The 27,247-nt window shown below is 54.5% G+C and overlaps 7 protein-coding genes across 7 annotated transcripts; 5 read left to right on the forward strand and 2 right to left on the reverse strand.

Moving 5' to 3' along the window:
* Positions 1–22: 22 nt before the first annotated feature.
* Positions 23–626, forward strand: GCG54_00012568 (uncharacterized protein; the record flags this gene model as incomplete). The annotated part of the gene is made up of 3 exons (XM_045412444.1): positions 23–169; positions 230–373; positions 453–626. 3 exons carry the CDS (start codon positions 23–25, stop codon positions 624–626), a joined length of 465 nt encoding a protein of 154 aa, XP_045261479.1.
* A 3,940-nt stretch (positions 627–4,566) lies between these two features.
* On the forward strand, positions 4,567–7,270 carry GCG54_00012569 (uncharacterized protein; the record flags this gene model as incomplete). The annotated part of the gene is made up of 3 exons (XM_045412445.1): positions 4,567–4,805; positions 6,276–6,380; positions 6,475–7,270. The coding sequence occupies 3 exons, from the start codon at positions 4,567–4,569 to the stop codon at positions 7,268–7,270; spliced, it is 1,140 nt and encodes a 379-aa protein (XP_045261480.1).
* Positions 7,271–8,180: 910 nt separating this feature from the next.
* On the reverse strand, positions 8,181–9,766 carry GCG54_00012570 (Protein YSC84; the record flags this gene model as incomplete). The annotated part of the gene is made up of 3 exons (XM_045412446.1): positions 8,181–9,032; positions 9,097–9,528; positions 9,653–9,766. The coding sequence occupies 3 exons, from the start codon at positions 9,764–9,766 to the stop codon at positions 8,181–8,183; spliced, it is 1,398 nt and encodes a 465-aa protein (XP_045261481.1).
* A 1,568-nt stretch (positions 9,767–11,334) lies between these two features.
* GCG54_00012571 (uncharacterized protein) lies at positions 11,335–12,746 on the forward strand (the record flags this gene model as incomplete). The annotated part of the gene is made up of 2 exons (XM_045412447.1): positions 11,335–12,606; positions 12,675–12,746. 2 exons carry the CDS (start codon positions 11,335–11,337, stop codon positions 12,744–12,746), a joined length of 1,344 nt encoding a protein of 447 aa, XP_045261482.1.
* Positions 12,747–16,069: 3,323 nt separating this feature from the next.
* On the forward strand, positions 16,070–18,376 carry GCG54_00012572 (uncharacterized protein; the record flags this gene model as incomplete). Its single annotated transcript, XM_045412448.1, has 1 exon — positions 16,070–18,376. The coding sequence occupies one exon, from the start codon at positions 16,070–16,072 to the stop codon at positions 18,374–18,376; it is 2,307 nt and encodes a 768-aa protein (XP_045261483.1).
* A 1,223-nt stretch (positions 18,377–19,599) lies between these two features.
* GCG54_00012573 (tRNA-specific adenosine deaminase subunit tad2) lies at positions 19,600–21,224 on the forward strand (the record flags this gene model as incomplete). The annotated part of the gene is made up of 3 exons (XM_045412449.1): positions 19,600–20,163; positions 20,231–20,963; positions 21,025–21,224. The coding sequence occupies 3 exons, from the start codon at positions 19,600–19,602 to the stop codon at positions 21,222–21,224; spliced, it is 1,497 nt and encodes a 498-aa protein (XP_045261484.1).
* Positions 21,225–21,457: 233 nt separating this feature from the next.
* On the reverse strand, positions 21,458–23,377 carry GCG54_00012574 (putative xanthine/uracil permease; the record flags this gene model as incomplete). The annotated part of the gene is made up of 2 exons (XM_045412450.1): positions 21,458–23,131; positions 23,297–23,377. 2 exons carry the CDS (start codon positions 23,375–23,377, stop codon positions 21,458–21,460), a joined length of 1,755 nt encoding a protein of 584 aa, XP_045261485.1.
* Positions 23,378–27,247: the final 3,870 nt, after the last annotated feature.

Here is a 27,247-nt window from a genome sequence, read left to right on the forward strand (position 1 = left end):
GAATCCTCCACCAGCATCCAAAATGGGCCTTTTTGGCATGGCCGCGAGCTATCTCGCCTTCACCGTCCTGCACTTCTTCCAATTCGTCCTGGCCATCACCGTCTGTGGTCTGTACGCCGTCGATCTGCAGCGCGCCAGAAACGAGGGGGTATATGTCGACTCTAAATGGGTACGAATTTCCTAGCATCCTTGGGGGATGAATGGATGAATGCTCACATACGCCCGATAGGTTTTCGCTGAAGTGGTCGGTGCCCTCTCCGCCGTGACGGCCCTTCTTTACTGCGTCCCCTTCATCCTACGATTTGCCGCCACCTTCGTCTGGGACTTCATTCTTTTCGTCCTTTGGATTGCTCTCTTTGGACTCTTTGGTAATGTACGTTGCCTGACTAGCTGAATTACCAGACATTGCCTCCGTTTGCTGTTGTTTCGTGTATACTTACCTCGATCGACAGATGTACATCAAGGAAAATGCCGAGGGCGATAAAGATATTCAGCGGATGAAGAATGCAGTTTGGGTCGACTTGGCCAACGCACTGCTCTGGCTCATCAGTACCCTCGCTTCCGCTGCCTACTGGTGGAGTCATCGGGAACGTCGTACGCGCTTCACTGGCCGTGGCAAAGTCTAGAGGCCGCGCAGGGAAACCTCCTCCAGCGTGAGCATTTCGAACTGGCGCATCTTGTGAAAGTCTGTACTCGGACGGACGGACGCGCCGATGTTTCTTTCGGTGTTGCCTCCACCAGCCTTTCCCAATTAAAATATTAGCAGCAAATGCTGGCGTTTGGAGTTGTTTTAATCGCAGATACGATACCAGAACCTCAACGAGGCTTAGCAGGCTTAAATAAATAACCAATCCGGGCGTCGCCATATTGATGGCGAACGGGTTTCTATCAACTTCTAGTAAGGAGTAAAAGCTCCAGCGAACGTGCTCGATACTTGTGACAGAAACACTCAGGCATGTACATGTGGACGAAGTCACTTGTCGGTAGTCACAACTACACCCCAGGTTGCATCTCAGGGATGTGTTCGTAGTGCAGGCGCGGAAACGCAGAGGACGATCTGAAGATTCGCAAAAACGGACTGGTAGCGATATGTACCGGGCCAGTCGCCGAATGTTCACGGCGCAGCTCCAGAGGGCTCCATAGGACCCCGGAGCCATGGACGAGGATCGGGCATGACAACGAACACTGCTGCATGTGCAGTACATCGAGGAATCGCACTGATGCCAGTGCGAGGTCGCATGCTTATTGCGTCTCATCGTCGGCAACGAGACTCGTTCGATATCGAAAGGCTAACTTATTAACACTCATCTGGTCCAGAGCAGGTACGTCATGCCCGCCCGGAGATGTTCCTCCTGGCTCTCCAGGGAACGTCCCCTAGCACGACGCAGTGAGGGATAAATTCATGCCCACCAACTTTCTATCGGGGGCTGCGTGGCTGCCAACCTAGTCGCTGGTCGTTATCCCCGTCCTCTCCTCTCAAGTGCATAGAAGCCCCACAACTCCGTTTCGAGCAGGGCAACCCCATGCCAGACAAGTGACGTAATGGCCTCAAAGCCCTGGTCAACATTTGAGCGTACGGATACTTAGCACACGACGCTCGTTGACGCCCTGTGGTCAACATTAGCAAGCACGGCGCGATTCAGGAAACTGCAATCGAAGCTATCGTCAATGTCTACAATCGACGAGTACAGCACGGCACTCTCCATATGTAGGCACAGGAAAGTAGAAGAGCTAGACGTGAGCGCCACGCATGGACCCCAAAATGCCCGGAACCTGGCAGACAAGCCTCGCAGTCCGAAGTCACCATGTGCATGTTTCAAGTCAGCAGAGGCTTTGCTGTGCTAGTAAAAGTCGCAGCCAGGTTCCTTGCTGCTTGACTTGGCCGACAAAAACCAGCAGCACAGTACAGAGTAGTGATACTGACTTCGTGGCTGAGGTACCGTGCCTAGGATACGAACTTCGAATCACAACAGCCGCTTGCTGCATTAGCAGCCTTGAGGGAGATGGACGTTGTACCTATCCGTAGTATCTGTTGATGCCTTGAAGCTTATTAGTAAAAAATAAAAATAAAAAATAAATAAAAAAATCCCTTTCTAGAACACTAAAAAACTGGGTAACAAAACCAAAGTACCTATCCGTAATACGCCCGCCCCCTCAACCCCTCAAGCCTTCCCGCTGGGTTGAGGAGACCAAGCAAGAGGGATTCCGGCTCTTACCCAACCTGTTGAACTTGGTAGCGATCGGCCAAGAGATCAGCGCTCCGCATTTTGTTCCGGCCTCCAATACGCACCGAAGCTTGGATGTACGAGTGGGTTGGTTCGCCACAATTTGCGAAGGAGCTAAGCAGCATACTCTACCTAGTGATGCGATGGTACGGATAAAGGGTCCTTCCTTCGTTGCAAGGTAAGGTGTCTTACCTATCTCACTGACCTTAGGTAGTGTACTCCCTGGACCCGCACCGTTCCGCTCAACAACCCCCTCGGTACACTTCAGTCGTGGTGTTGCTATCTATCCTCTAGCCATGCAGTTAATTGGAGCATGAACGTCCGCCGGCTTGGGCGGAGAAAAGCAGTCAGAGAGTGTGACAGAGTACCTCGGAAGACACAGAGATTAAGGTGCGCCTCGTGGGTGAAGGAGAAAAAACTGTCACTGTGCTGTAGTGTGGCCGGTAATAAGAACTCCGGTCCCGCGATGCAAACCCTCTCATGGCCAGCCACGAGTATTTGGTGGTTAGGGGCCCTCTCACTTGCAGTACCCTGCGCAAAGCAGCAGAATTCGCGGCTCCGGCGGCGACGGCGGCTACCATTAACGACCGGGGGGATGGATGCAGTTCTGGTGGCCTTGGGGGACTGCAGATGTTTCATCTCTCAAAGGATGAGATGACTTTAAGTATTCTACACTAAGGTATGATTGATATGGGAGGTGATGTGCGGGGTAGGTACCTCACACAACCTGGAAGGGATAGAGCCTCCTGTGGCTAGGTAGAGTGCAAGCCTCCAATCATGGCGCTACGATACCGTAGCCACTTGTTAGATTCGCAAACCGCTCAACCCCTGTATACAAGGCTTTGATAGGTCAGCTGTGGGGAAGTAGTTCTGTTAGTAATTATTTGACCAATCCGTCTCCCGTAGACAGGGGGGTCGGTTTGCGAATCTAACAAGTGGCTACGGTAGTACTGCCTATACAGATCCAGGATGGGTTGGTTACTGCCCGTACTCAGGCAGGCTTGGCCGCTTGCACGGTCAGTGACGATCAACGCCAGAGATCGACAGTGGTATTTCCAGACGAGACACCCGGGATGAAATGGATGAGAAACGTGGGCAAAGGATTTGCAGGTTCAGGCGCAAGAAAAACCACTTTCGAAATCAATCAAGCCTGTGCTGTGATATCCGACGCTGATGCGAGTGTGCGCTGCTGTGAACGGACGAGGTGACGCCGAGTGCGATCAAATGTTAGCCAAGCCAGCTTCACCGATACTTCGCGAGGCTCCTTCTCACAGATAGGTACCCAATCATCTTGGACGACAATGTCGCAGCCCAATCAAGAAGTAAGTACCTAGCTTCTCTTCTTTGCAAATCGGGCACCTTGTTCTCCCCAATGCAGCAAGTAGTCAGTGAAGCAAGCCACCGACGAGGACCCTGAGGTGGACCCCTTCTTTTTCATGACTTTGATGTACTATGTATCGGATCACCACCCACACCGCCGCATAGGTAAGTACCCTGTGATAGGGAGGGTGGGAGGTAGATACCAAGGAAAGTACCTAATTATGGAGGCAACCTATCTAGCAAGGTTCTGTGCCGCCACTCTACTGTTTGTTTAGGCAGGTATCGACTTCAGGGAGGAAAAGAAGAAAGCTGCAGAGGCTGTTGTAAGAACGGAGTCGATAGAGCCAGCATTCAGTGCCATTTCTCAAGTCTTGATTCTCTAGTTCTGGTCCAAAGTGAAAAGAGGCCAGGAACGGTGCAAATGACATTGGAAGGCATCACTACCACGTCCTTGCTCTTCAAATTCCATTCTACGCATCTTTCGAGGCGAAAAATCAATATCCATCCTCCCGGCATCTCGGCCCCGACTCCTAGACCAGACCAGACCAGACCAGACCAAAGCGCTTGCGCTACAGGCGACTTGGCATTAATTCCAACTTCTCCACGCACGCACGATCGACCGCCAGAAGGACCACCGGACGACAGGAGACAGGGCGACAGGACGACTGGGACCCATTTGCCGCAACGCCCCAGTCGACGCCGCCAACATCCCCATAAGCCATTTACATTACCTCCCTACCTCGCCTGCCCATATTTTACACTCCTTCCTGGCCTCACTCAAATTTCTCCTAGGACATCGTGATAAGAGCACAGTATCCTCGATAACGGCGACGTGTCGGCCCCATTTGCCAAACCAATTGTCAAAGGCATCTTTTCGACCGCGATCGAATCTGGCAGTCCGACAGGAACGTTACGTTGCGCCTTCGTACCTTTCCCGAGGGGCATGAGCAAGCCGTTGGAAGAAGGTCTACGATCAGGTTTCGAGAGGGAGGAGCAGGACGGACGGGGGCAAGCATCAACAATGGCGAGCCTGGGTCGTTCATTCAAGCCACCAGCCTATTTCTCACGGACGAGACGGCCAGCAATGCCTGGACGGACCTTGTCCAATTCTTCAGACGTGTCGGTGGCCTCTGCCAGCTCTCGATCTGACGACCACTGCGACCTGCTGATGTCTGGACTCAACACGCCGGCGCAAGAGAAGACGGGATTTGATAGTCTCAAGTTGACGACGGCGCCAGAATTATGCTCCCCGAGAGGCAAGTCACACCGTTTTGTTTCGTCTATATTCTCCCCCTTGATTTCCACCATTTATTTGCTATTCTTGGGCTCGAATTCTTGATCCATCTTTGTTCGACTTCCCTGGCACACCATTCCCCTCGTCTTCGCAGCCCCGCCTCTCCTTGGTCACAACGCTCCCATATGCCATCTTCTAGCCTGTATCATGTTCATTCTGTTTCTAATCCCAATCGACCTATTTCGGGGCCGATGCACCGACTGGCGGGGCTGGCCGTTTGTCATTGCAAACCACCCGCGCGGGGGGTGGCAGTCCCTCCTCGACGGGACGCCACCGAGTCAGCTTGTGCACGGGTCCGGCGGCCGGGGCGCAGGCCCTCGGAGGGCATTGGGGATCGCAGTGCAGGGTACCTCACCTTACCTTGAGCGCGCGCTCAAGTTTGTCGCCACCTCAGATACATAACCCTTTGCCATTAATTCCATCCTTCAAAGCCTCTTCACTAGCTCGCACTACCCCATACCGTTGTGCCTCCTTTTTCCGTCCTGCAAGTGTTGCACGGTATCTTGGGAGCTGGCGCGGTCCAACGCGGGGTTGACTCCGAACATCAGTCAGGCAGTTGTCAGTGGTTGGCGGATTGCGACTGGTGACCATCTACCTTGCCTACTTATTGATCTGTCCGAGCAACGTGATACTGTGGCACGGTGGACACGGCAGAGCACCTCAGGGTGGTAGCGCTTACTTGATGGACGCCGTCCCGTCAGACCGATCCAGCTGGCCGATACCCGCTCGTTGCGTTACTTGCCGCGTGGGCCTTTTGGAAAAATCGCTTCTCGTGCCTTTGTCAAGGTACGATCAACCTGAGCGTCCGGGGTATCGCAGAGTGCGAGCTCCTTGGGGGCATCGACAACTAGGCCTTCTAACAAGAGCGCTTCATTTACTTCAGGGCACCGCCGCCTGGTGTACAATGGCATTGCGTGCAGAGGCCAATGACTGAGGGCTGAGGGTGCTGCGCTGGGTTGGCTGCGTTGTTCGGCATGCGACCCCTCACAGGCCCCCTCATAGGCTCTGGGCTGTGCCAAGTGCAGCTTTCACACATACTGCGGTACATATTTTTGGCCATGCAAATTCCATGGCTGGACCCTGCACCCATCGTCATCATTCGCGGTCATTCTGCGCTATGGACGGGTCATTCCCGGGCCTAAGCGCTTTTCTACATCCTTCTCGTCTGTCTCGCATGGCTTTTGGGGACCCTTCAACGTTGCGTCATGTTTTTTTTTGCCCTTCACGCAGAATTATGCTTTCCTTTTTTCTCTTCCAATTTTATTTAAAAAAAAATACCTCGTCCCCTTTCGCCCCCATTCGACCCAACATAGCCCACTTGCCTATCCCACGTTTTCCTGCCCCGCCGAGGACTAACTCGCCGATTACTTCATAGGCGAAACATCCGCGCCTTCCCAACTTGACCTCACATCCCTTCAAGCCATAAGATATAACAGCAGTCGCCCAATTACTATTGAGCTGCCGCATTCCCTTCGGAAGATCAATTCCGCACCTACGCACACACCGCCTGAACCGTTGTCTGCCCGCGGAGACGTTCCTGGGTATGTGTACACTCCACCTTGTCGCTCCCATTCTGAAAACCGGCCATTGAACTGGTGAGAATGAGGACCAAAACAACTGATTGCTTGTTTGCAGTGGCTACTTTCCGCTACACGAAGATCCGAAAGCCCGAATCCATCGTACTCACCCCTTTCATGCCGACGGCGGTCCGCTCCGACACCACTCTGTCTGCCTGACACGCGATTCCTCCTCACACGTCGAGCCTCACGGCACACCTTTACCCATACTCATGGCGCCATCAACCCACCTGTCGCCCTCGATGGCTCTTGAATCCGATCCGTCACGATCCAACACTCCCGTCGCCTCGTATCTACCCAGCGGCATACACGACACTCCACTGCCAATGGGCAAGTATTATCCATCTAACTATGAGAGCCGGGGAAGCCAGGATCCGACGAGAATAGGCCCATCTGCGCCTCATACTCGGGCATCATCCACGAGGTCTGGAGGCCACATCCCGACTCGTGAGGGTTTTAGGTCCTCGAGACAAGATTCTGAGGTCCGCCGCAAGCTTCAGCAATACCAACGAGACATGATCGCGCAAGCGAGGTTGGCTGCGAGCGAAGTATTGGGCGGCGCGGCTAGCCAGAGCACTGTAACCTCTAGTTCCACTGTGAATTTGAATGGGGTACCCTTGACAAGCCTGCACCACATCGGAACGTCCGGCTCCCACAAACCAATTTCTCCAAGACTCTTGCCCCTTGGAAGTCCTGGCCCCGTCACGCCCATGAACCTCGAAGGCGAGGATGTTGGTTATCTGGATGGGGGCCGCAATGATGAAATTGCCCGTGTTTTGCGGGCAGAAGAGGAGCGTATTCGTAGGGAAGGGGCGACATCTCCGGCAGTCGAGACAGGTCCTCAGGCTTTTTAGGCGGCGAACAGCCGATCGGAAGGCAGAAAGTCCACGTCGGACCGGCAGAGCATATGGCATCGCAAAAAAAGGTGGAAAAGTCCAAGGCGAATAGCGTGGCCGGACACGATCGTTTTACGGTTTATGATACCCTCATGATTGCTAGGCATAGCTGGGCTTGCATCAGACCAAGTCGGTCTTTATCGCGGGTGTGGCCTACATTGCCTCATTCGTTTCATATTTGGGCAGTGTGCCCTTGCGCACATTCCTATCAGGAGTTGGTGGGTAGTTATCTTGTACAGAAGACATAGACGGGCGTTGTATTTAGACACTGATACAACACAACATCCACCACTGAGGTGCGTGGTTCTTAACTTGCCACTAGTCACCCGTGAGTTGAATTCTTCGCGCCTGCTCCTCTACCACTTCATGCCTTTCTTTAGTCGCGGGGCCAATTTGGTTAAACATGAAGGACCCCCTAATTTTCCTGTGCCTGGGCGACAATGTTACCTCCGTACCAATATACTCGCATCAGGGATGACGGCGACGATAACAACGATAATATTAGTCACAAAACGGCGACGACAATAGAGCGGTGTAAGGCATTATATACCCACAAGGAAAGTAGTCGCTCTAGCACAGGAAAAAACAGGCGGTCTCTAAATATAAAGCTAGGTGCCAATGTGATAGGGAAGTCTGCCCTTGAAATAAGAAAGCCAGTTGAGCGGTTGTAACATTGTTCATTAGATGCCATCCAGGACCATTTCAGATAGACCCAGTGGGCACGACCTGTCCAGATGACATGCATCGCGCAACCTCGGCAGCCGCAAGTTCTCTTGCTCAACAAGATATCGACGGAAACATGGCTATTAGCATTTTCGTTTAACTACCATGTAGGCACGTTTTGAAATGAAGCATAAGACACAGTCCCTCAAGCCGTCTTGCAGTAGTTGGCAGGAAAGCTGCCCTTAATCCCCCCAAGTTCCCCAATCCACCAATCTTGGTCGGTCTGCGTCTTCTTGACAATTTTTATCCTATCCCCTTCCCTAAAACTCAAGTCGCCCTGGCCACCGGCAAAATCATACTGTGCCACTACGAACTCATCGGGCACCTGAACACGCTTAGCCGGCGGCGGTGGCGGTGGTTTCTTCTTGCCTGCAACGATGCTACCATTGCCTGCCGAAATCCCTGACTGGTGACCAAAGTGTTCTGATTTGGAAGTCGTATATGCCGGTGATACTCGAGAGGCACCTTGAGGGCTTCCAAGTGCTGTGGCCGTTGTGAAGTCAGTTGGCAAGCCGAGCTGAACGCGGGATGCACTTGTGCTCCTTGGCTGGGGACTCGGCTGAGGAGACGGGTCGCGAGGGGGCGCAGGCCGCCCAACCGAATTAGATGAAGGAATTCGCACAATTCGAGGTGTGGGGGTGGTGGCCTCGCTGCTCGACGTCATGCCTGATGGGGTCCGCGAGTAAGGACTCCGAGCTGACGAGGTTGGGTTGGGTTGACGCCAGGCCCTGCCGTGGGCCATGCAGCTTATGGATTCTACTTCCTTTCTAATGGGCATGAACGCAGAGGACCACGTCGAAACCACCTGCTCCATTGGAGGCGGTGGAGATGGAAACTCGTGGTCCTCACAGTAATTGTGCAGTACTGTGTAGTACAAGCCAAGAAGCCTGTTCTGTATGCAAACATGGGATGCCAGAAGGTGGGGGATCAATGTGAAAGTGGCTTCGACAATGGGCGGGAGAGCTTCGCGAAGGTGGGTATCTGCGACACTGAACTCCTGCGAGAGTGTATTGTTAGCGGTCGTGATATCGTCTGTGCAAGTTGGTCATGAGGTAGCTCACCTCCGAAGCACAAGACATGTCGAACTCTGCCTTGGACAGCGCTGCATCCTCCTTGGGCGTTCTTCCAGTCTTCTTCTGTAGCTTCTTCACCTTGTCCTCTGCCTTTTCATAGTCAAGCCTCTTGTTCTCACGCTTCTTAATGGTCTTCCGGATGGGTTGCAGATAGTCGCGGGCCTCGGTAGCAGGACGGATGACTTGGGCGTCAATGGCTGCGACTTCTTCGATCAACTCGTCTTTGAGATCAGAGTAAGCTTCACGGAGCTTGAAAGTTCGGTCGAGTTGCTGTTGAGGGGTAGCAATGCTAGGTCGGCCATGACCTTCGGTGGCACCGACAATGGGATCGTACAACCCTTCGTATTCCTTGACGATGGCCCACTGAGTAGTTCCGACAGTTACCCAAGAGTCACGAAGCTGCTTGGTATTTTCGATGATCTGTAGTCAGGTGACAAGACGTTAGTTGACTGGGTGGCCAAAGGGAGGGCAATGAAGTTTTCATAAGGCAGTTGGCGTTTGTGTGTCAGTGTGACGAAGATGAAAAACCTGGTGGCAAGAGTACCTTCCCCAGCAGATTGTCTGCGTCTTCGTAGTCGTGAAGAATTGCGGCGATTTTGGCATTGTCACCAGGGCTCTTGTTCATGAGCTTTCCGAATTGTCTATGCATGGACTGCATTTTGCTCGGAATGGCGAGGAGGACGGGAGCGAGAGGGTAGACGCGATGAGGCGGGGTATTTCACACGTAGGAATGAACATATGACTTGATTTGGTGCTTGTCTCTCAAGCCAGCACCACCTGCAGTATGGCAGGGGGGGGGGGGGGGGGGGGGGGGGGGGGGGGGGGGGGGGGGGGGGGGGGGGGGGGGGGGGGGGGGGGGGGGGGGGGGGGGGGGGGGGGGGGGGGGGGGGGGGGGGGGGGGGGGGGGGGGGGGGGGGGGGGGGGGGGGGGGGGGGGGGGGGGGGGGGGGGGGGGGGGGGGGGGGGGGGGGGGGGGGGGGGGGGGGGGGGGGGGGGGGGGGGGGGGGGGGGGGGGGGGGGGGGGGGGGGGGGGGGGGGGGGGGGGGGGGGGGGGGGGGGGGGGGGGGGGGGGGGGGGGGGGGGGGGGGGGGGGGGGGGGGGGGGGGGGGGGGGGGGGGGGGGGGGGGGGGGGGGGGGGGGGGGGGGGGGGGGGGGGGGGGGGGTAGGAGCAGCAGCAAACAACAACACGGGCGCAGCTGTAGTCGAGGAAGCGCGTGGGTGTCGCGCACAGGCGGTGGTGCGACGGCGGCGGTATACAAAGTAAGGTAGAGGGGTTTGAAGGAGGGGAGGTTGGATAATATTTGAGGAGTTTGCCGATACGATGCCTACCCGGACCTGACAGTGACACTCAGGTTAAGGTGGGCGGGACATGGGGAGAGGACAGGCCACAGGGACAGGGACAGGGACAGGGACAGGGACAAGCGGACAGGGACAAGCGGACACCTAGCAGAACAGCAGCTCGGTTGAGATGTCTAGAGCGTAATCGCACTGGCACGGCGTGCCTCACGTCCAACAGACGAACATCCGTACTTTGCTAGGTATCAGGTATGGAGATGCATCAACCAACAAGACTTGGAGCTGAGGAAGGATGTTTACGCAACCCCCGGCGGTGTGAGCCAGCCTTGGAACCTTGTCAGGCGCGGAAGCCAACCAAAATTAACGTAGCGTCCCAACCCTCTGCCCTGAGGGGGTGCTTAGCAGGCCCTGCCCGGCAGCCGGCACAAGTACGGTCCTGGGCGGTTTGAGGCTTCATGGATTTCCACCCTGACAAGAAACTTTCATAAAATGAGTCCAGCCACCTCCTTCAGGGCGCTGCGAGCGGACCAAGATGGGACTTCAAGTTTGCCGTCAGCCAGGTTTATCGTCCTGGCGCATCGCAAATCTCAGGGTTCCTCTTCCTCCCTCAGAGCTGCATGGAGCAGCGAGCACAGGAAGGCCCTTGCGGGACGGCCATGTTCGTCTTAAGGTTCCTTACCTGTGCGCCTGGGTGCCGTGTGTAATACCCTGGCACCTTACAGAGTACATTCAGCCGCAAGGCACACACCTAGGTACGGCAAGGCACTAGGTTTACTTAAGTTGGTGGGTAGGCAATCTGGGTCACCTGACCTGGCGTGCCTATCTGCCGTCTCGTGTCGCGTCGCGTCCTGTGTTTCTTGCCCCCGTCACATCTCATCACGGCCCAACACTCAGTATTCGCCATAGAGACAACCATGTTCCAATCACGGATATGGCGACTAGGATACCTCTTATCAACCGTCATAGCCAGCCCTCGGGTCTACCGGCCGCTGCTCCGGTCCACGAGTTCATCTGCTTATTCACCCATGATCTGAAGCGCAAGCAAAAGCGTTGGCAAGATGGTCGCCTCAAGTTCCACACCTTTAACAAACGCATCATGGTCTATGACGAGAGGGGGAACTTCATCGGCGACATGCACTGGAACGAGGACTTTGAATTCGGCGAGGGCGAGGAGTTCAACCTGGAACGCGGCGCCGTCATTGTACAGGTCGCTGAATGCATTGGCACCAAAGACCAGGATCTTACTGAACTCCTCGACAAGAGAGCCCGAGACGTGGAGCAGCGTCATTCTCACTTGTCTGCTGCCAGCTCACCCCTCTCTGCAACTCGTCATTCACTGCTTCCCCAACAACAACAGCAGCAGCAGCAGCGGCGGCGGCGGCAACAACACCAAGCACAGCAACAACCGCATGCCCACTTCAAGCAACGCCACTTGGCCGATGTTTTCAACACCCCGCGTGAACCGCAAGGAAGAGCGGTGATACCAACCACATCTCCCTATGAGGATCGCATGGCGGCCCAGGCTCCAAGCTCCCAGGACGGGGACAAGAGGCCAGCAAAGAGGAGGAAGAGGGACGTGTCGCCTCCGAGCAAGTCTGGCTATGCTCAGAATCTGTTCGGCACCACGTTGACTCTATCATCGTGGTCGGCTAGTGCACCCATCCGCAGCCAGCCACTGATCACGCCCATCAATGAAGGAAGTCGTTCTGCTCGCCCCATCCGAGCAGCAAACATTACCCATGAACCGTTGCCTGCTGGCACGATTAATGCACAAACGCCTTCGAAGACCTCCAGCACCAGGGCATTCCAAAAACATCAGGCTGCTTCTGGTCAGCCCAGCGGAATTCGCAAGATCAAAGCTATCGCAGTTGTGAAACCCTGCGAAGTGCCGCAAGCGAACCCAGTACTGCGGGCTGATCAATTGCCCCGCAGCCCCGACGAGTTTCCAATATCAACTGAGTATCCACGAGAGAAGGGCACCCAATCTCAAAAACCGGATTGTTTCACTATGGACGAGGTTTCTTTCTTGGCGTCGACAACGACAGGCGATATGGCGCCGTCCCTGCGCGAAACCCAGAAGCCCAAGAACAAAAAGGCCCATCACAGCGACCTCTGCTCTGGCAAGAGCAGCACTGATTCAAAAACATCACACCGATCCACCAAGGATGCAGTCAGAGAAGGCGAGAGGACGAAGTGCGATGTTGTATCCACAATTGCTGTCCAACCTGATACCCCAGACGAGCCCAAAGCAAAACTACGAATCAAGTCCAGGCAGAAGCGTGGCTTGTTGATGGTGTCAAACATGTCAAACAGAGCTACATCAAGAAGCCCCGCCGACTTTAACAGATTGTCGGAACTTGATGCAACAACGGACAGAATGACGGTGGCGTGTGAAGATACTTCATTGTTCGTTCCCAGAGTCAGTTGCAGTCCTAATATCGAACAAGGTGATGACCTTCCAGTCACTTCAAAAGATCAGACGACACGGCGCAATGATAGAATGTCGATCGACTTAAGTAGGAGTGGCGATGGGATTGATGGGCTACAGCAACCGTCTACGTGCCACAATGACAATCAGTGGCTGCAGACATCTCGCGACACGGATGCGACGACCTTGCCTGACGCAGGCATGGTCTGTCGACACCCTCGGGAGCAAGGGGGACAGTCTATGCGTGATGCGCATCAGGATACGGAAGCCAGGAGTGTTCATGTTGGACCTCGGCTGGCATCTCTTGGCCGGAGGAGCGTTAAGAGCAAGGAGATAATTGGTTCATTTGACCAGAGACGATCGCTAGCGTGTGACGAATCTTCTGAGCCAGAGTCGAGCTTCTGCCAAGAAGTCAACAAACGAAAAAATGAAAAGGCACCCGGATTCTCAAACAACGAAGGAGTCGGCATCTTACAAATAGAAGTACCGAAACCAACGAAAGGAGCTCGACTGGCCAACCCGGCTACCAGAGGGCGTAAGGCGGCCACAAAATCTGACGCCGCCGGTGCCATCCCACAATCTTTCATTCCAGCAAACTCGAGCTTGATACTCCCCAGTGTCACTGCGTCAAAGCCCGACTCGGACAAGAATTCCGGTCCCGAAGAGGCGGACACGTCTATCGTACAGTTACCGGGATTCTCGAAAGCGAATGGCGGACCGTGGAGCAGAGAGGCATACGATCTGTTGGGGTGTGTAAGGCCTGGCTAAGTGGAAATAGCGCTGAACGCGGACTGGTATTCAACCCGAGCCTACACCGCCGACAGCGTACAGTCTTGACGGAAAACTTATGGGTAGAGTGACACCAACGCAATACAGCCAGCAAGCATACGAGTCCAACTCACTGTCAGCGTCTTAATTTGTTCTGACTGCTCTCTCCAAAGATTGCAACTTTGCCATGTGCAAGCTAACGAGGGATTGTTACTTTCCCACCTCGCACCCGAAGTGCCGTTTGTCGGCCGTTCTCAGTTGGTACTCGAGGTCATGGTCCGCAACTTAGGCAGCCATGGTAGGCTGGGGAAGAGGTGGCCGGCTTCAGCCTCTGAGTTCAGTCTTACACTTTGAGCCACCGCATCCAGCAAAACCAGAAAGGTACGAGCTCTCATCCAGGCTTCGCTCCATATTAGGAATCGACAAATTCGCCTGGCAAAGTGGCTATCCTCCTGGTGACGTTCCGGTACCACAACCGCAAGGTGAAAGCCCCGTTAACTTCAGCCACATCCCTACTTGCTACTTCGGTGTCACATGGCAACTAGGCCCATTGCCTTTCGATCCAGGGACCGACAGAAGCGGGGCTGCGTCCCTACAGAATCACCACTCGTCTTATTTAGCAAGATATGCCCTTATGTAAAGGTTCTTTCATCCCCAACATGCGGGGGTCTCGACAAAAACAGCTTGGTCAGGCGCCTTCTATCCTAACGTAGAACTCGGACAGATGCAGTCTTAGGTTTGGAACTGAACACACCTTTGTCTGTTGAACGTACTGCTCTGCCAGGCTTAGTCGATTTCGATACGGTCGACCGTCCCTTCGCTACTAGCTCAGCAGTGAGGACGATGAGGATAGTCATAGTGACGAGGGTAAGAAGGACAACATTAACAATGAGACAGTACATTTTGTAGGAATAATAAAAGTAATTGAAACCTATGGAGAATATAGCAGTAATGAGGTCAGTAGAGAATCTCTATTATGTTCTTACTCCTTGCAGCCTGCATATCTAGACCTTCGGCTGGCGGGATGGCTCAACGCGCGGCAGAGTCATCTTTCTTGACATTGCCTCGTGAAGTTCACGGTTGCAGCTGGGAGGGTCGGTCCTTCAAATCGCGAGTACTCTTTTCTCGACAACGAGAGAAGCGCTCGGGGAGAACACAACAATCATCATAGTCATAAAGACCGGTGGTGGAATAGGCCTATGGTGTGTGAATCAACGACCTAGCTTACATCAGCTTGGGCAGCTCCTGTCTTGTCCTAAAAGGTGCGCGCAGTTCAAAGGAGGACTGTTGATGCCCACTACACCTAAGCATTCGCTGTATCCCAAGCCATAGTCTTCCAACATCCTGTTCTCCTTCGGTCCTTTCCATGATTTGAGCCGGAAACCAGACAGCTGAGAGTCCAGGGCGAGGATTACGAGCAGGGGTTTTGAAAGACGAAGGAGTAATAGTACAGGGTGCGGCATCTTGCTGACGTTCAGAAAAGGCGCATCGAAAGTACTCAGAACGATGTTCTTGCATGGACGCGGTGTCCCAAAAGTCGCCTGTCAGCATTGCAGCATTTTAGCCCGCCCTCCGCCTAAAGCTGCATGGCTGGTGCAAACGTCCAGGAGCGGCCGCCATTGGCTTCGAGGTTGACTCACAGTCACGTGACAAGAGCCAATTCGGTCGCCGAAAATCTTATGTCTGGCGCGCTGGGGGTGGGTCTGGGCAGCCAATTACACAATATCTACTGGATCCTTCGGCCCCAATTTGCGGCTATGATTGGCTGTGCTACGAAACGGTGTCGCGAGGACGCTAGTCCATTTTCATCTCGCCGACGAGTTCAATCAAAACCACGGACAGGCTGCGCCTTGCCGGAGATACAAGGTACCAGACGATGCTGCTGTGCACATCAGCTGCCTCAACCTGAAATACCACCCATGACTCCCGCCCGCCCATCCCGCCCAAGCCTTTCCACTTCTTCCTTTTCTCGTTATTCTCTTCATCGACTTTGATACGCCGAGTGATAGACTCGCTGAAGCTACTCCCAAGTCGGAGACCTTCCTCTTCCTCAGGCTTACCTCCCTTCCCACTGGAAATCATCAATACCCTATCTCATCTATCTCAGTCAAAAAACGATCTTACAGTAACGCGCTCTGAAGCCTCTTCAAAAACGCATCGAATTTGTTCCAGGTACGCAAGCCTTTCCGGTCATGTCTGCCTGGTCCGGAACCCCCAATTTCCCCCCACTGGCCGGCGGATACCTAGGTAGTGCCAAGCCATTGCACGCGGGGAACTGGGATGGTTTGAATTAGATGCTGGCAGGGACGGGGTATAAGAACCATCAACGTAGAGGCTTACAATCTCTTAGACGAATCGATTCAGCCAGCTCTACAACGAAGAACCGACCTCTATCTCAAGGGCTTGATTGTCCATCACAATATCGTCCACGTTCCGCCGCATACCGTCCGTAGCTTCCGCCATCAATCAAATGGCGGCCATGTCTCGCAACAACTCCGTTGGCGCTCTCCAGGGCTTCTCAATCTGCCAACCGTTTCTTGGCGCCTCCCTGCAGTTCTACCCTGCTTTGGGTACCCAGCAACTTGACGACCTCATCCATGCCTATCTTCCTGGACCCGCCTCCATCAAAGAGAAGAGGGCCACCGTTTCGATGGACTTCTTTGAGTACTCCCAACTTACAGGAGAGACCTTCAAGTATTATCCTGTCGTGACACAGACAGTGTCTGCCGAGTCTAGCCCCGTGCAGGATTCCGGCTACGACTCCAACTTCGTTTCCCCTGTCATTTCAGACTGGAGCTGGTCCCATTCGACGCCAAGCACTGTATCCGTGTCGACTCCTACCTCGGTAGCCCAGGAGACGAAGCCCACAAAGATCACGAAGAAGGCTGCTTCTGCTGCCGCCAAGTCACAAGCCAGCGACTTCTCTCATCTCCCAGGAATGAAGATCATGACCAAGGATGGCCGCGATGTCACCAATTCTGCTTCTCGTGGCTGCAAGACGAAGGAGCAACGGGATCATGCACACCTCATGCGCATCATCAAGGCCTGTGATGCTTGCAAGAAGAAGAAGGTCCGGTGCGACCCAAGCCATAAGAAGCGTACCGCAGCTGCGCAGACGCAATCCGCCAACCCAGCTCGGCTAGCGAAGAAAGTCAGAACCTCGACTGCACCAGGTACTAGTCCCGTCAAAGACCGACAATCGCAGCATAACATATCTCCGTCCTTGTTTACTGAGCCGATCTTACCTGCTCTTGAGGTTGCCGACACATCTTTCGACTTTCCCGAATCCTGGGAGTCCTTCGTGCAGTATGACGACGAGGCCGTCAATGTCACCCCATTCGACTACGACTTCTTCTTCGACCCCGCGGGCCATCTCTCTCCACACTCAAGCCGTTCACCCGCGACGCCCTCCGCCATTTTCGATCAACTACAAGCCAACCGCGACATCCTCCAAACTGTCTCTGTCACCGATTCGTTTGAGAATGCCGCACTACGTCCGCCGACGCTGCCGTACCTGGATGCTTCAGGACCGGCCAACAACTACGTCGATTTCAGCTTGTACTCTCCTGAGCCGAGCTTCTTGGATGACGATTCTGCTTTGGTCAACGAAATTGGTGCCTCCAACTTTGGTCAGGCTTCGTCTTCTTTGCGCCCAAGCTTGACCCACGATCGCCGGTCCGTCAGCCCACGCGATGCCGGGACAGGCAACTTGGCCCAACGAGCTGCGGTTAACACAGCTGATTCCAGCGCCTTGACGTCACCGCAACTCCCAGAAACTGCATATGTGGACCATGGGCATATCTTACCATCAGGTGGAAGAGCACTCCCCTCACTTTCAGAGATTCAAAATGTCTCACTGGTGCGCACTTCCGACCGCCTATCTTCAACATTCACGCTGACAGTGGAACAGAACCTTGGCGCCTCCTCCACAATCCATCCAGATGCCTCCCGAAGCCGGTCAGCACAATCACCGCTGGTGACATATGGCACTCATGATGAAGCCCTATCACACCAGTCCGCCAGCGACGTTACGACACTGACTTCCTCTACCCGCGCTGCGCTAGCCAATGGTTCCCACACATCACTTACAACCGCAAACGGCGGAAGCTTCAACGCGTCTCCGGCTCGACCATTGCCAAGCCAAGTACCGCTATCCACCATTGCTTCTTCGGACCGCTTCTCGACACTGTTCGGGGAGCAGTCTTATTACGCGACTACCACGGCGGCAATTCCTGGTGAGAGCGTTGGCGAGACCACGACCACGCCAGCACGTGGCGCGCGGGTTGCCAGCACATCGTCGGCGATTAGTCGTGGCACTTCTCCGCCGCCCAGCTCCCGGTCTTCGCTCACTAAGGTGACTGGGGTGCAGAGCGCGATTGAGGCGATGGTCGCCGATCACGTAGTAATCGCATGTCGCGCTCTTGTCGATCAGCTGTCCATGACACAGGCACTCTTGTCTGCAGCACTGGTTGTGGCAGTTTTTGGCAAGATTGGCACTTCACTGGAAACCCGAGCACTTGCTGGTGGCCTTGTCCAGATCCTCTTTGGCCTCGTTATGTACGAGGCCTACTACTCTTACTCAAGTCTCCATGGCTTGAGACCGCAACAGAGCCGTCTCAGTACCACGCCAAAGCCGCAAGGCTTCAGCGACAGCGCGAGGCTACTCTCCTGCGTCAGCACGAGACTACGACACACCCGTCGCCAGAATGTCGCGGCAAACTGCCGGGCTCACCCGGCAGTTGGGTCCAGGCTTCTGGGCTTCGCGCAAGTGCTCTAATAGGCACTTCGTTGACCAGTGGCTTGGATGTATGTTCCTGGCTTCTATGGACAAGGGACGAGTTGTAGCATTTGCTGATGTTAATGGGAGCGTTGGTTTCTGAGATACCCCTCTGTTTTGATGAGATATGAATGCCCAGCGAGGGCTGCCATGTCAGCTTAATCATCGGGCAAGACGGTCTTGCTGCTTGCGCAGGTTAGAAAGGGAACACGTACATCCTGCTAGTTTGTGCGGTTAACAATATACTGTCTTGCTCTCATTTCTGTCTATGGTAACAAATGATAACGTGACATGATAGGTGTAACCAGCAGTCGCTTGTTGCACTTACTCGCTTCATGCAAGCCTCCTTTGTCGACTCCAGTATGGCAAACATGTATCTACTGTAAGGTAAGTAAGCTGAGTTCAGGCATTTTCAGATGGTCAGTGCACGGCTTGATAGCTCGTATCACGTGATCAGGCAAGTTCCCACTGGACTCCTGCAAAGTTCATCTCACTGTGTGACTGACGGGTTGCTGGTTTGTCGATGTCGATCACTAACAAACTTCACCTTCGGTAGGCTTGGGCAGAAGAATTTTCGATTGAGGCCCGTTTCTCGCCATAGCGGGTAGTTAATGCAACTGAAACTCAACTCCTGGGCTTGTTTCCCACCTGTTTCAGTCCCCTTCTCTTCTTTCCCTTTTTTTTTTCCTCCCGCCGGCAATTTGAGTCACCGTTGGTCAAGTCTGTCGCCTTGGACACTACCCTTTATCCCGTACTTCTCTAGAAACTTCTATCGAGAAGGTTTTTGTTGATCTTTTGACTGGGAAGCTTACGGACCAGGTATTTGGTGTTGTATTCCCGTGCTCGATCTCTGCATTGAAAGGTCGATGCCGACCTCTCCTTAAGGCTTTGACGAGGAGGAACGCTGGATCAGACGACCTAGACAAGCTGCGGACTTGAGGGCAGTCAAAAGAAGATTGCATCAAGTAGTGTTGATTTCATCAGCAGACCACTTGTTTGCACAAAAGAGGTGCCTGAAACCTGGAGCCCGCCTGCTCTTCTGCTTCACACAGAGCCTAGGTAGATAACCCAGACCTCCAGGGCTAGGCTCAGGCCCACGGAGGCTGCTCTTGCACCTACAAGTGCGCATCTGGGTAGTGTTGTTGCTGTCTAGGATCTTTGCGGCACCTGCCCAGTCTGTCCAGAAGTTTTGGTGAATGGCAGGCATCGACGAGCCTGCCACGATGGGCAATATGACGAAGGCGCCTTCCACAGTGAAATCGACCCCAGATGACTCCGAGGCCCAGGAAAGGAGGATGCAGCGGTTTTCAACGACTGGAAAATTCCTACAGACAGTCTTCGCCCGTCTCAAATCCCCCTTCTCCCCCAGCACCAAATCTCCTCCCCTCCGACCCTCACCCGCACCATCACATTCACCTTCACCTCCATCCGCCCCAGCAGCGTCTTCTCAGTCTAGATCATTGCCCCCCAGAGAACGAAACTTGCCACCACCATTGGAACAATCGAAAATGGCCGATGTCACACCTCGAACCGTCGTTTCCCAGACTCGGGACTCAGCCGGAAACCCACATTCTCCGACGACCATGACCGCTCCTGCTATAACCTGCGACAAGGAGAATCAAGTGCCCCCGACTGCAGTTGTCGCTCCCACTGCCGCCTTGACCCGCCTCTCCGTCGACGACGCAGCCTCTCGACCTCGGTCGTCCGGCTCCATCAACCGTGACCCCTACACTCCAACGGGGGAAAAGCGCATCCATCAGGTCTTTATGGACCAGGCTCTGGATATGGTAGGTCGTGATTACTCTTGAATGCCACGTGATGATGAGGTAACGCAGTGGCTGACTTTTCTTGCAGGCCCGCTTGGCTTTGAGGACGAACGAGACACCCGTTGGCTGTGTTCTCGTCCACAAGGGAACCGTCGTGGCGAGAGGCATGAATGCAACAAATGTTACTCGGAACGGCACCCGGCATGCTGAGTTCATGGCACTGTCCGCCCTTCTTTCCTACGGAACGGGCAAGTCTGAGAAGCCGGCCGATGAACAATTCGACTCGCAGGCCGACCAGCGTTCTAAGTCTGACACTCAAGAAGACGACGACTCGGACTTGTTCCCTATGGACGATGACTACGTCAGAAACGGTCACCTGTACCCCTACGGTCAGAAGCTGCACCGAGATACTCAAGTCGCCCGCTCCATTGTCCGGGAGTGTGTTCTGTACGTTACAGTCGAACCCTGCGTCATGTGTGCTGGCCTTCTGCGACAGCTTGGCATCAAGAAGGTCTATTTTGGCGCTGTCAACGACAAGTTTGGCGGCACCGGTGGCGTGTTCAGCATCCATAAGAACTCAACCAGCTCGTCCAATCCCGCCCCTGCAGCAAAGCCTCTCCAGGTCTCCACTAACGCTAGCAACATCTCCCGACCATCTAGCTCTTCATCGAACAAGAGCATGCTGATGGGCAACCGCCAAGCAACAGACCAACCCGGCGATGGTGGTAATGTGGAGCGTGGATTCGAAGCAGAGGGCGGATGGGGCCGTGACGAAGCTGTCAGTCTTCTCCGGCGTTTCTACGTCCAGGAAAATGGCCGCGGTAAGTTCTCGTTGCCATTAAAAATCTGTGGCAATGATTCGTCTACTAATCCCTCCCACAGCACCGGTACCGCGAAAGAAGGAAGGCAGGGCTGCGCGACTTGCTGCCATGGAACAAGCTGGAAGCGAAGCCGTCACAACGGTACCAGCCATATCTACCGACGCTGAAGCTGCAAGCCCCCACGATACTCAGGATGGCTTTGTTGGGTCTGCAATTGGCACGATTGCTACTCTCGGCAATGGCGAGGATGTCAGGGCCTGAACCGGTTCGTACGTCATCAGAGCCACTCACAGTATGTCCAACAATAACACCCTACCAAGCAAGTAGCAAGCACCACGGGTGGGATATTCACCTTTCTCATTACTACTACTGTTGTAAATTTAAAGCAAAGAATACTGGACACATGTCCATGGTCGGGTATCCTGTCCAAGTAACAAGCAAGACATTCGTACTTTATGTTTATAATTTCCAAGATCCACCCTTACAGACACCACTCAAGATGATCTGTCACCCCGCGGTGAGATGGTCTCGCCAACATCCTTGTCTTTGCCATTCACCGAGCCACCCTGATCAGAACTGGACGTCTTCTCCAGAGGCCGAGGCTCCTCGGCGACGTTGCTGCCATCTTGGTGGTCTGCACGCCAGAAGTCTTTCTTCCCTTTGATGAGACGCCTAACCCACGGCGGAAGGATGCCACCAGGAATGCGCCACGTCCAAGGATCCTTCTCGTCTTTGTTAGGAGGAACTATACGGCCAAAAGAGGCCTTCTCGATCACCCAGACTAGGGTGTTGATCAAGATGTAGCTGCAGACACCACCAATCAGGCCATCGGCGATGGAATATGTGAAGGGCATAAGAGCCATAGTAATGAAGGCAGGGACAGCATCGCCCATATATCTCCAGTTGATCTCAGTCACGGCCCGGACCATCATGGATCCAACAAGAACCAAGACGCAGCCGGTAGCCCAGGATGGAATAGAAGCGAAGATAGGAGCAAAGAAGACTGATATAAAAAAGCAAAGTCCAGTCATCATTGCAGTAATGCCAGTCTTTCCGCCCTCAGAGATGCCGGCGCCTGACTCGACAAAAGCAGTGACTGGGGGAGTGCCGAAGAGGGCGCCAATCGAAATGCTAAGGGCGTCAACCATGTAAGCGACAGAAGAGCCCTCGAAATCCTGCGTCTCCTCGTCGATGAGGTTTGCGAATCGAGCCATCGAGTACAGCGTGCCGGTACAGTCAAGAATATCGACATATAAAAAGGTGATGAGGGCAAGGCCGAAGGCGCCACTGTATCCGGCAACATTCCACTCCTGGACATTGAGGGTATGCTGAATGGGGTGGAAATCGACAACCTTTTTAAAGAAGTCGAAGTTCGAGTCTCCGACAGCAGTGTAGGGGAAGTAAGTAACGTCGGTCCCGCGGGGCCAGGAGATAATGCTGACAAGGATGATGCCAGCGAGGATGGCGCCCTTGAAGCGGTACATCATGAGCATGACGGTCAGTATGCCACCGCAGAAGATGCCAATCCACATGGTTGGGCTGCGCATCTTGGTTGAAGAGGGGCAAAGGCCGTCCACCATGAGGCTTTGCTCACATCCGGCCAACTCCAAGGGGGTGGAGGTGGCACCAACGATTAGGCCGATACCTTCGCTGTAAGTCAGACCGATCAGGGTGAGGAAGAAGCCGATCCCGACACCGGTGGCGAGCTTGATAGAGCGGGGAATGGCACGGGCAAGCCACTGGCGCATCCCAAGCAGAGCGAGGCCGAAGAATATGAAGCCCTCAATGAAGATGGCAGTGAGGGCGACCTGGTAGGGAACGGCGCCGGTCCCGTGGTAGCCGACGACAGAGTAAGCGAAGTAGGCGTTCAGACCCATGCCCGGGGCGCAACCAACGGGCATGTTGGCAAGCAGACCCATGAAAAAGGTGGCCAGGGCAGAGATGGCGGCGGTAGCAGTGACGATGTCGCGCTTCACCTCAGCCACACACAGCAAATAATTTTCGTCCTTGTCGCAAGTAAAGTCATCAGCTGTACGAGGGCAAATACAGGTGCCGCCGGTATCAGACACAATGGACGAGTTGACGGCAATGATGTAAGCCATGGCGAAAAAGGCGACAAGACCGGCACGGATCTCGGTGAAGAAGTACGAGCCCTTACGCTCTCGGGGCTGCAGTTGTTTCGGTTAGTAACCGCAGTGAGATATTGTGCAAGAAAACCATCCAGTCCTGCCTTCCTCGCAATTGATGGCTACCTGCAACCATGAGAAGCAGGCGAGCCGAGCTCAACGCCCAATGGGGTAGTCAAGGAATGATCGAGGGGCACTGCGACTTACATGACCGGAGCCTTCAAGTTGGAACCACCGACCGACCGGGCTAGCGGCGATCTTGGCATTGGCGTTATGAATCCACCCCATCTTGCACAAAAATTTCCCCCCTCCCTCTTCAGCGTTGGTGTCGAGGAGAGATCAAATGGCCCAGTCTACAGGCTAGGCGAAAAAAAAAAAAAAAAAAGCGAAATGAAGAAGAAAATATGACCAGGTGTCAGCGATCAAAAGCCGATAGAGTCGGATCAAAGTGAGAAAGGTGACAGCGTAGATTGTGGTCGCCGGAAAAGCAAGCGTGAGAAGCAGGACCGGGAAAAGCTTCAGTCAACTCGACACCAGCGATAAGTAGTTTGCGAAGACGGCAGGAGGTTCCAGTGCAGCAGATCTGGTTCGAGATCGCACTGCCGACGAAGACCGGACGACGACAACGGTGATAAGTGGATAGGAGGAGGACAAGCCTAGAGAAGCAGGATGCTGACCGAGAGAGCGGCAAGACGTTAGGTTTTTATCAACCTGCTGCGTAGAATACGCGGCAGCAAATTCGGAGGAGGCAAGGCCGGTGGACAACATCCAGCCAGTCAGTCCCGTTATCAAAGAAAACTCGAGCCATTATTTATTAGCGCGAAAATGATTATCATTTGCTGGATCGCCGGGGGGTCCAGCCTGTGATGGGGCATGGCGTGGATCACTGGCGCAGGCCGTAGGCGGGCAGGTGGGCAAGGATACGGATGCTGGAGCGATGGGATGTGATGCGATGGAGGTGGATGGCATGGCATGGCACCCACGTTCTAACTTTGGCTTCCATCGTTCTATGTAAAGAGAATGGTGTGGCATCCGTACATGTATCGCAAAGACTAGTAAGGTATGTGTAAGGTATGTGAGGCAAGGCGGACAAGCCCTTTAGCGCGGGAAGGTACTTGTATCCGGCCCGGATACAGAGCCATGGCATCGCACGGCATGCATGGCAGCGTCCTGGGCGCTATACGTCGACGTCGCCGTGGTAAGGTATCCGAGTGAAGGCTGGACCGGCCCACCTCCTACCCAGGCAGAGGGCGTCGCCGCGCTTGTGTGCGACGCGATCGCGTCAACGGGCTAGAAGTCAAGCTGAAGTCAACTCAGTCATGGACGGGGGTGAAAAAGTTTTGATGGATTCTACGGGGAGGGGAAGTGGCGAGGAGACGAAACAAAGGAAGCGTCCCGACCGCTGTCTCTCTCTTTCGCGGCTACCGATTGAGGCATGGCTAAGCCGATATCTAAGGCAGGTCATCAGAGATAGGATCCACGATTAGTATGGCCGTTTACTCACTTGGCCTCACAGCCCGTACGAATGGATACCCTCCCGTCCTCACCACATGGTATGGAGGCGCCACCGCCAGCAGCTAGGTCTCCATTCGGTGTGGCTTCGTTCGGGAATGGAACTCTCTCACTTTTGTCGTCCAATTTCAGGTGCCATGTCACGTTACAAACCTGCCATATCGAGCGCCACACGGCGCCGTTCAAATGCAGAACAGCATGGTTGCTGAGAGGAAGGAGAGAGAACCATGAGCGTGTGTGTTCAAGCGGGAAAAGACAATGGTCAGGGTCAGGACGAGATCATCGTTGCCGCAAATGGAGGGCTGCAGAAGTCGAGAAGTAGAATTGGATGTTACGGAAATTTGAACTCGCGACCCACAAAAGAGGCGGAAAGGTTTTTGGGGTTGAAAAACCAGCGTCCAGTCGTACAAAAAGTGCGGCTTACCTTACCTTACCTAGGTAGGTACCTCGCCTTGCCTAGCATTAGGGCAGGGGCATGAAGTGCAGGTGAAAAGTCCCCATTGAAGTCGAGGAGTTCCGTGTTTTGACTGCACGGTTCGGACCCATCTTAAGCTAAGAGGGTTTTAGGTACGGGAAATGCACACTAAGGCAAGGAACCTTGGGCCGGTGAGCACTTGGTCTTGATTAAGGGATCTCCGACGTTGAATCATGCTGTGCCCCGGCTGATGGTGGTATCGCGCCGAATGCCTCTGTCACTGCCACCGCAGCCGGGCAAATATGGCAGGAAGCCCAGAGCGGAGGGGACTTGTTGCACGCATGATAGTCACTTTCATTGTTCTGGCATCTCCGCCTCCCTCTTCCCTCCCGCCCTGGTTTTCGGGACGAAGACCCCTCGGAGAACTAACTGAGCACACTTAGGCACATTGGGCTTTGGAGGTTCAGCAATAAACCAACCTATGCCATCGGTGCCGCGCCGGATCCTCCGTGGAACGAGATGTACGCATACTGTAGTCCATTGTACGAGGCGGAGCTTCGCGGCCGATGACCGGCAGCACAGTACATTGCAGCGCGCGTGGTACCTCGACATGCGGGCAGCTGTCTCGGCCGGGGCAGCTATCTCTACTTGCCGTAGCCGCCCATTGACCGCGGGATTAACACCCCGATTTTCAGCTTCGGAGATGGGGCGCGATTGCCACACTTGATTGGGCACACAGGCCCGGTGCTATGCTGTTCTTGGGCGAGGCCCGCCGTGGCCGGGCGGGGCCGTAGTGAGAGAGCCCAAAAGACATCCGGTACCATCATAGGTAATGAGGTATAGCTGAGGACAGCCTCGCGTGTGGACTCCAACACCGTCCGTTGCTTTCTTTTTCCAGCTTGACACCGCAGCAGTGCGTCTTGACAGCGCCATCAGACCGCCGGATACCGGACAGCGCTACCTCGTGGAACTCTTCAGATGACGCGGTATGGTTCGCTGGCGTCGGGAGGGTGACATGTCCTAATTAGTCCCCATGTCGTTCGTTCTTAGCATCAGCATCGTCAGCCCCTTCACATTAGGTAGCTAGCACGTAGTTGCTGGCGTTGGTAATACAAGCTCATCTGGTAAACTAGCCATGCGAGACACAAGTCGGCGAAGGCCACGTCCCGGTTGTCGCCAAGCCGGCCACGTCCACCATATCCACTGCTGCGATGCAATGTCTTGCCCTGGGCGCTTCCGTTTCTTGGGTACCTACTTGATGTTGAGATTCCAGCCTCTGGTACAATACAATCAGTAGATACGTACAGATACCCTGTCTGACTTTGTTGTCTCTGCGCCACCAGCTGTCGATGGATGGGATTGATTGGCGGCCGGAGAAACCCACCCTCCCCTTTTCTACAACTGCTTTGCCCGAACGGCGTCGCCCTCCCCCGTCATTCGTTATCGTGCTCAGGTGCCAGGCGACGACTTCTTGGACGAAGCCGGGCGAAGAACGGTCATCGGCGGACCACTCCACCAACGGCAAAGAGTGTACGCATGTTTGGTCCAGTTCACGTCTAATCTGACACCTGCCATTCGTCTGAGCGATAGGAGCCCCCCGATATGCACCCCGGCTGCTGATTACGATTTCGATTGTGATTGCCAGCGCACTCCAGCAAGGGCCCGGCCCACCCCCATGAATTGCGAGTTGGGAAACCGAAGGAGGGCGCACCGCAGCACTAGCGCATCGCCGACAAACGCCTCCTCCACCACCACCACCAGACTGCATGAGTGAGCATGTGCAGGAAGGAAGGAATCATGCCCTCGCCTGACGGCCATGCCATTTCCGCCCGCGGAATATCTTACGAGTCCCAGAGATTCAAAAGATGGGTGTGAATTCCTTTGGTCGGATTAAATGGGATATGTGATTCTGGTGTGGTCACGATAGATCCATGGATGGCTTTTTGGCGATCCTACTGACGTCGCTCGGTTCTGCAAATTCCATTGGGTCATGGTCACTGACTCGCTGTCGTGACACATGCCGCTGCAAGCCTGGCCACACTTTCTTTGGCCACAACAGTGGCTACTGGCTAGGCGTGGTGCGTTCTACAATATGTGTCCATTGCAGAGTCTCACGGCCAGCCTTTAAGCGTCGTAGACAGTGCAGCCCCGATCTAATGTCCCAAGTTTCCAGGGGTGGATATTCCATTCTTTTCAGTGACATTCACTTGGTTCATGCACGAAGCGAAGGA

This window comes from Colletotrichum gloeosporioides (assembly GCF_011800055.1).
Source record: "Colletotrichum gloeosporioides strain Lc1 chromosome Unknown consensus_65, whole genome shotgun sequence".
Classification (NCBI taxonomy): Eukaryota; Fungi; Ascomycota; class Sordariomycetes; order Glomerellales; family Glomerellaceae; genus Colletotrichum; species Colletotrichum gloeosporioides.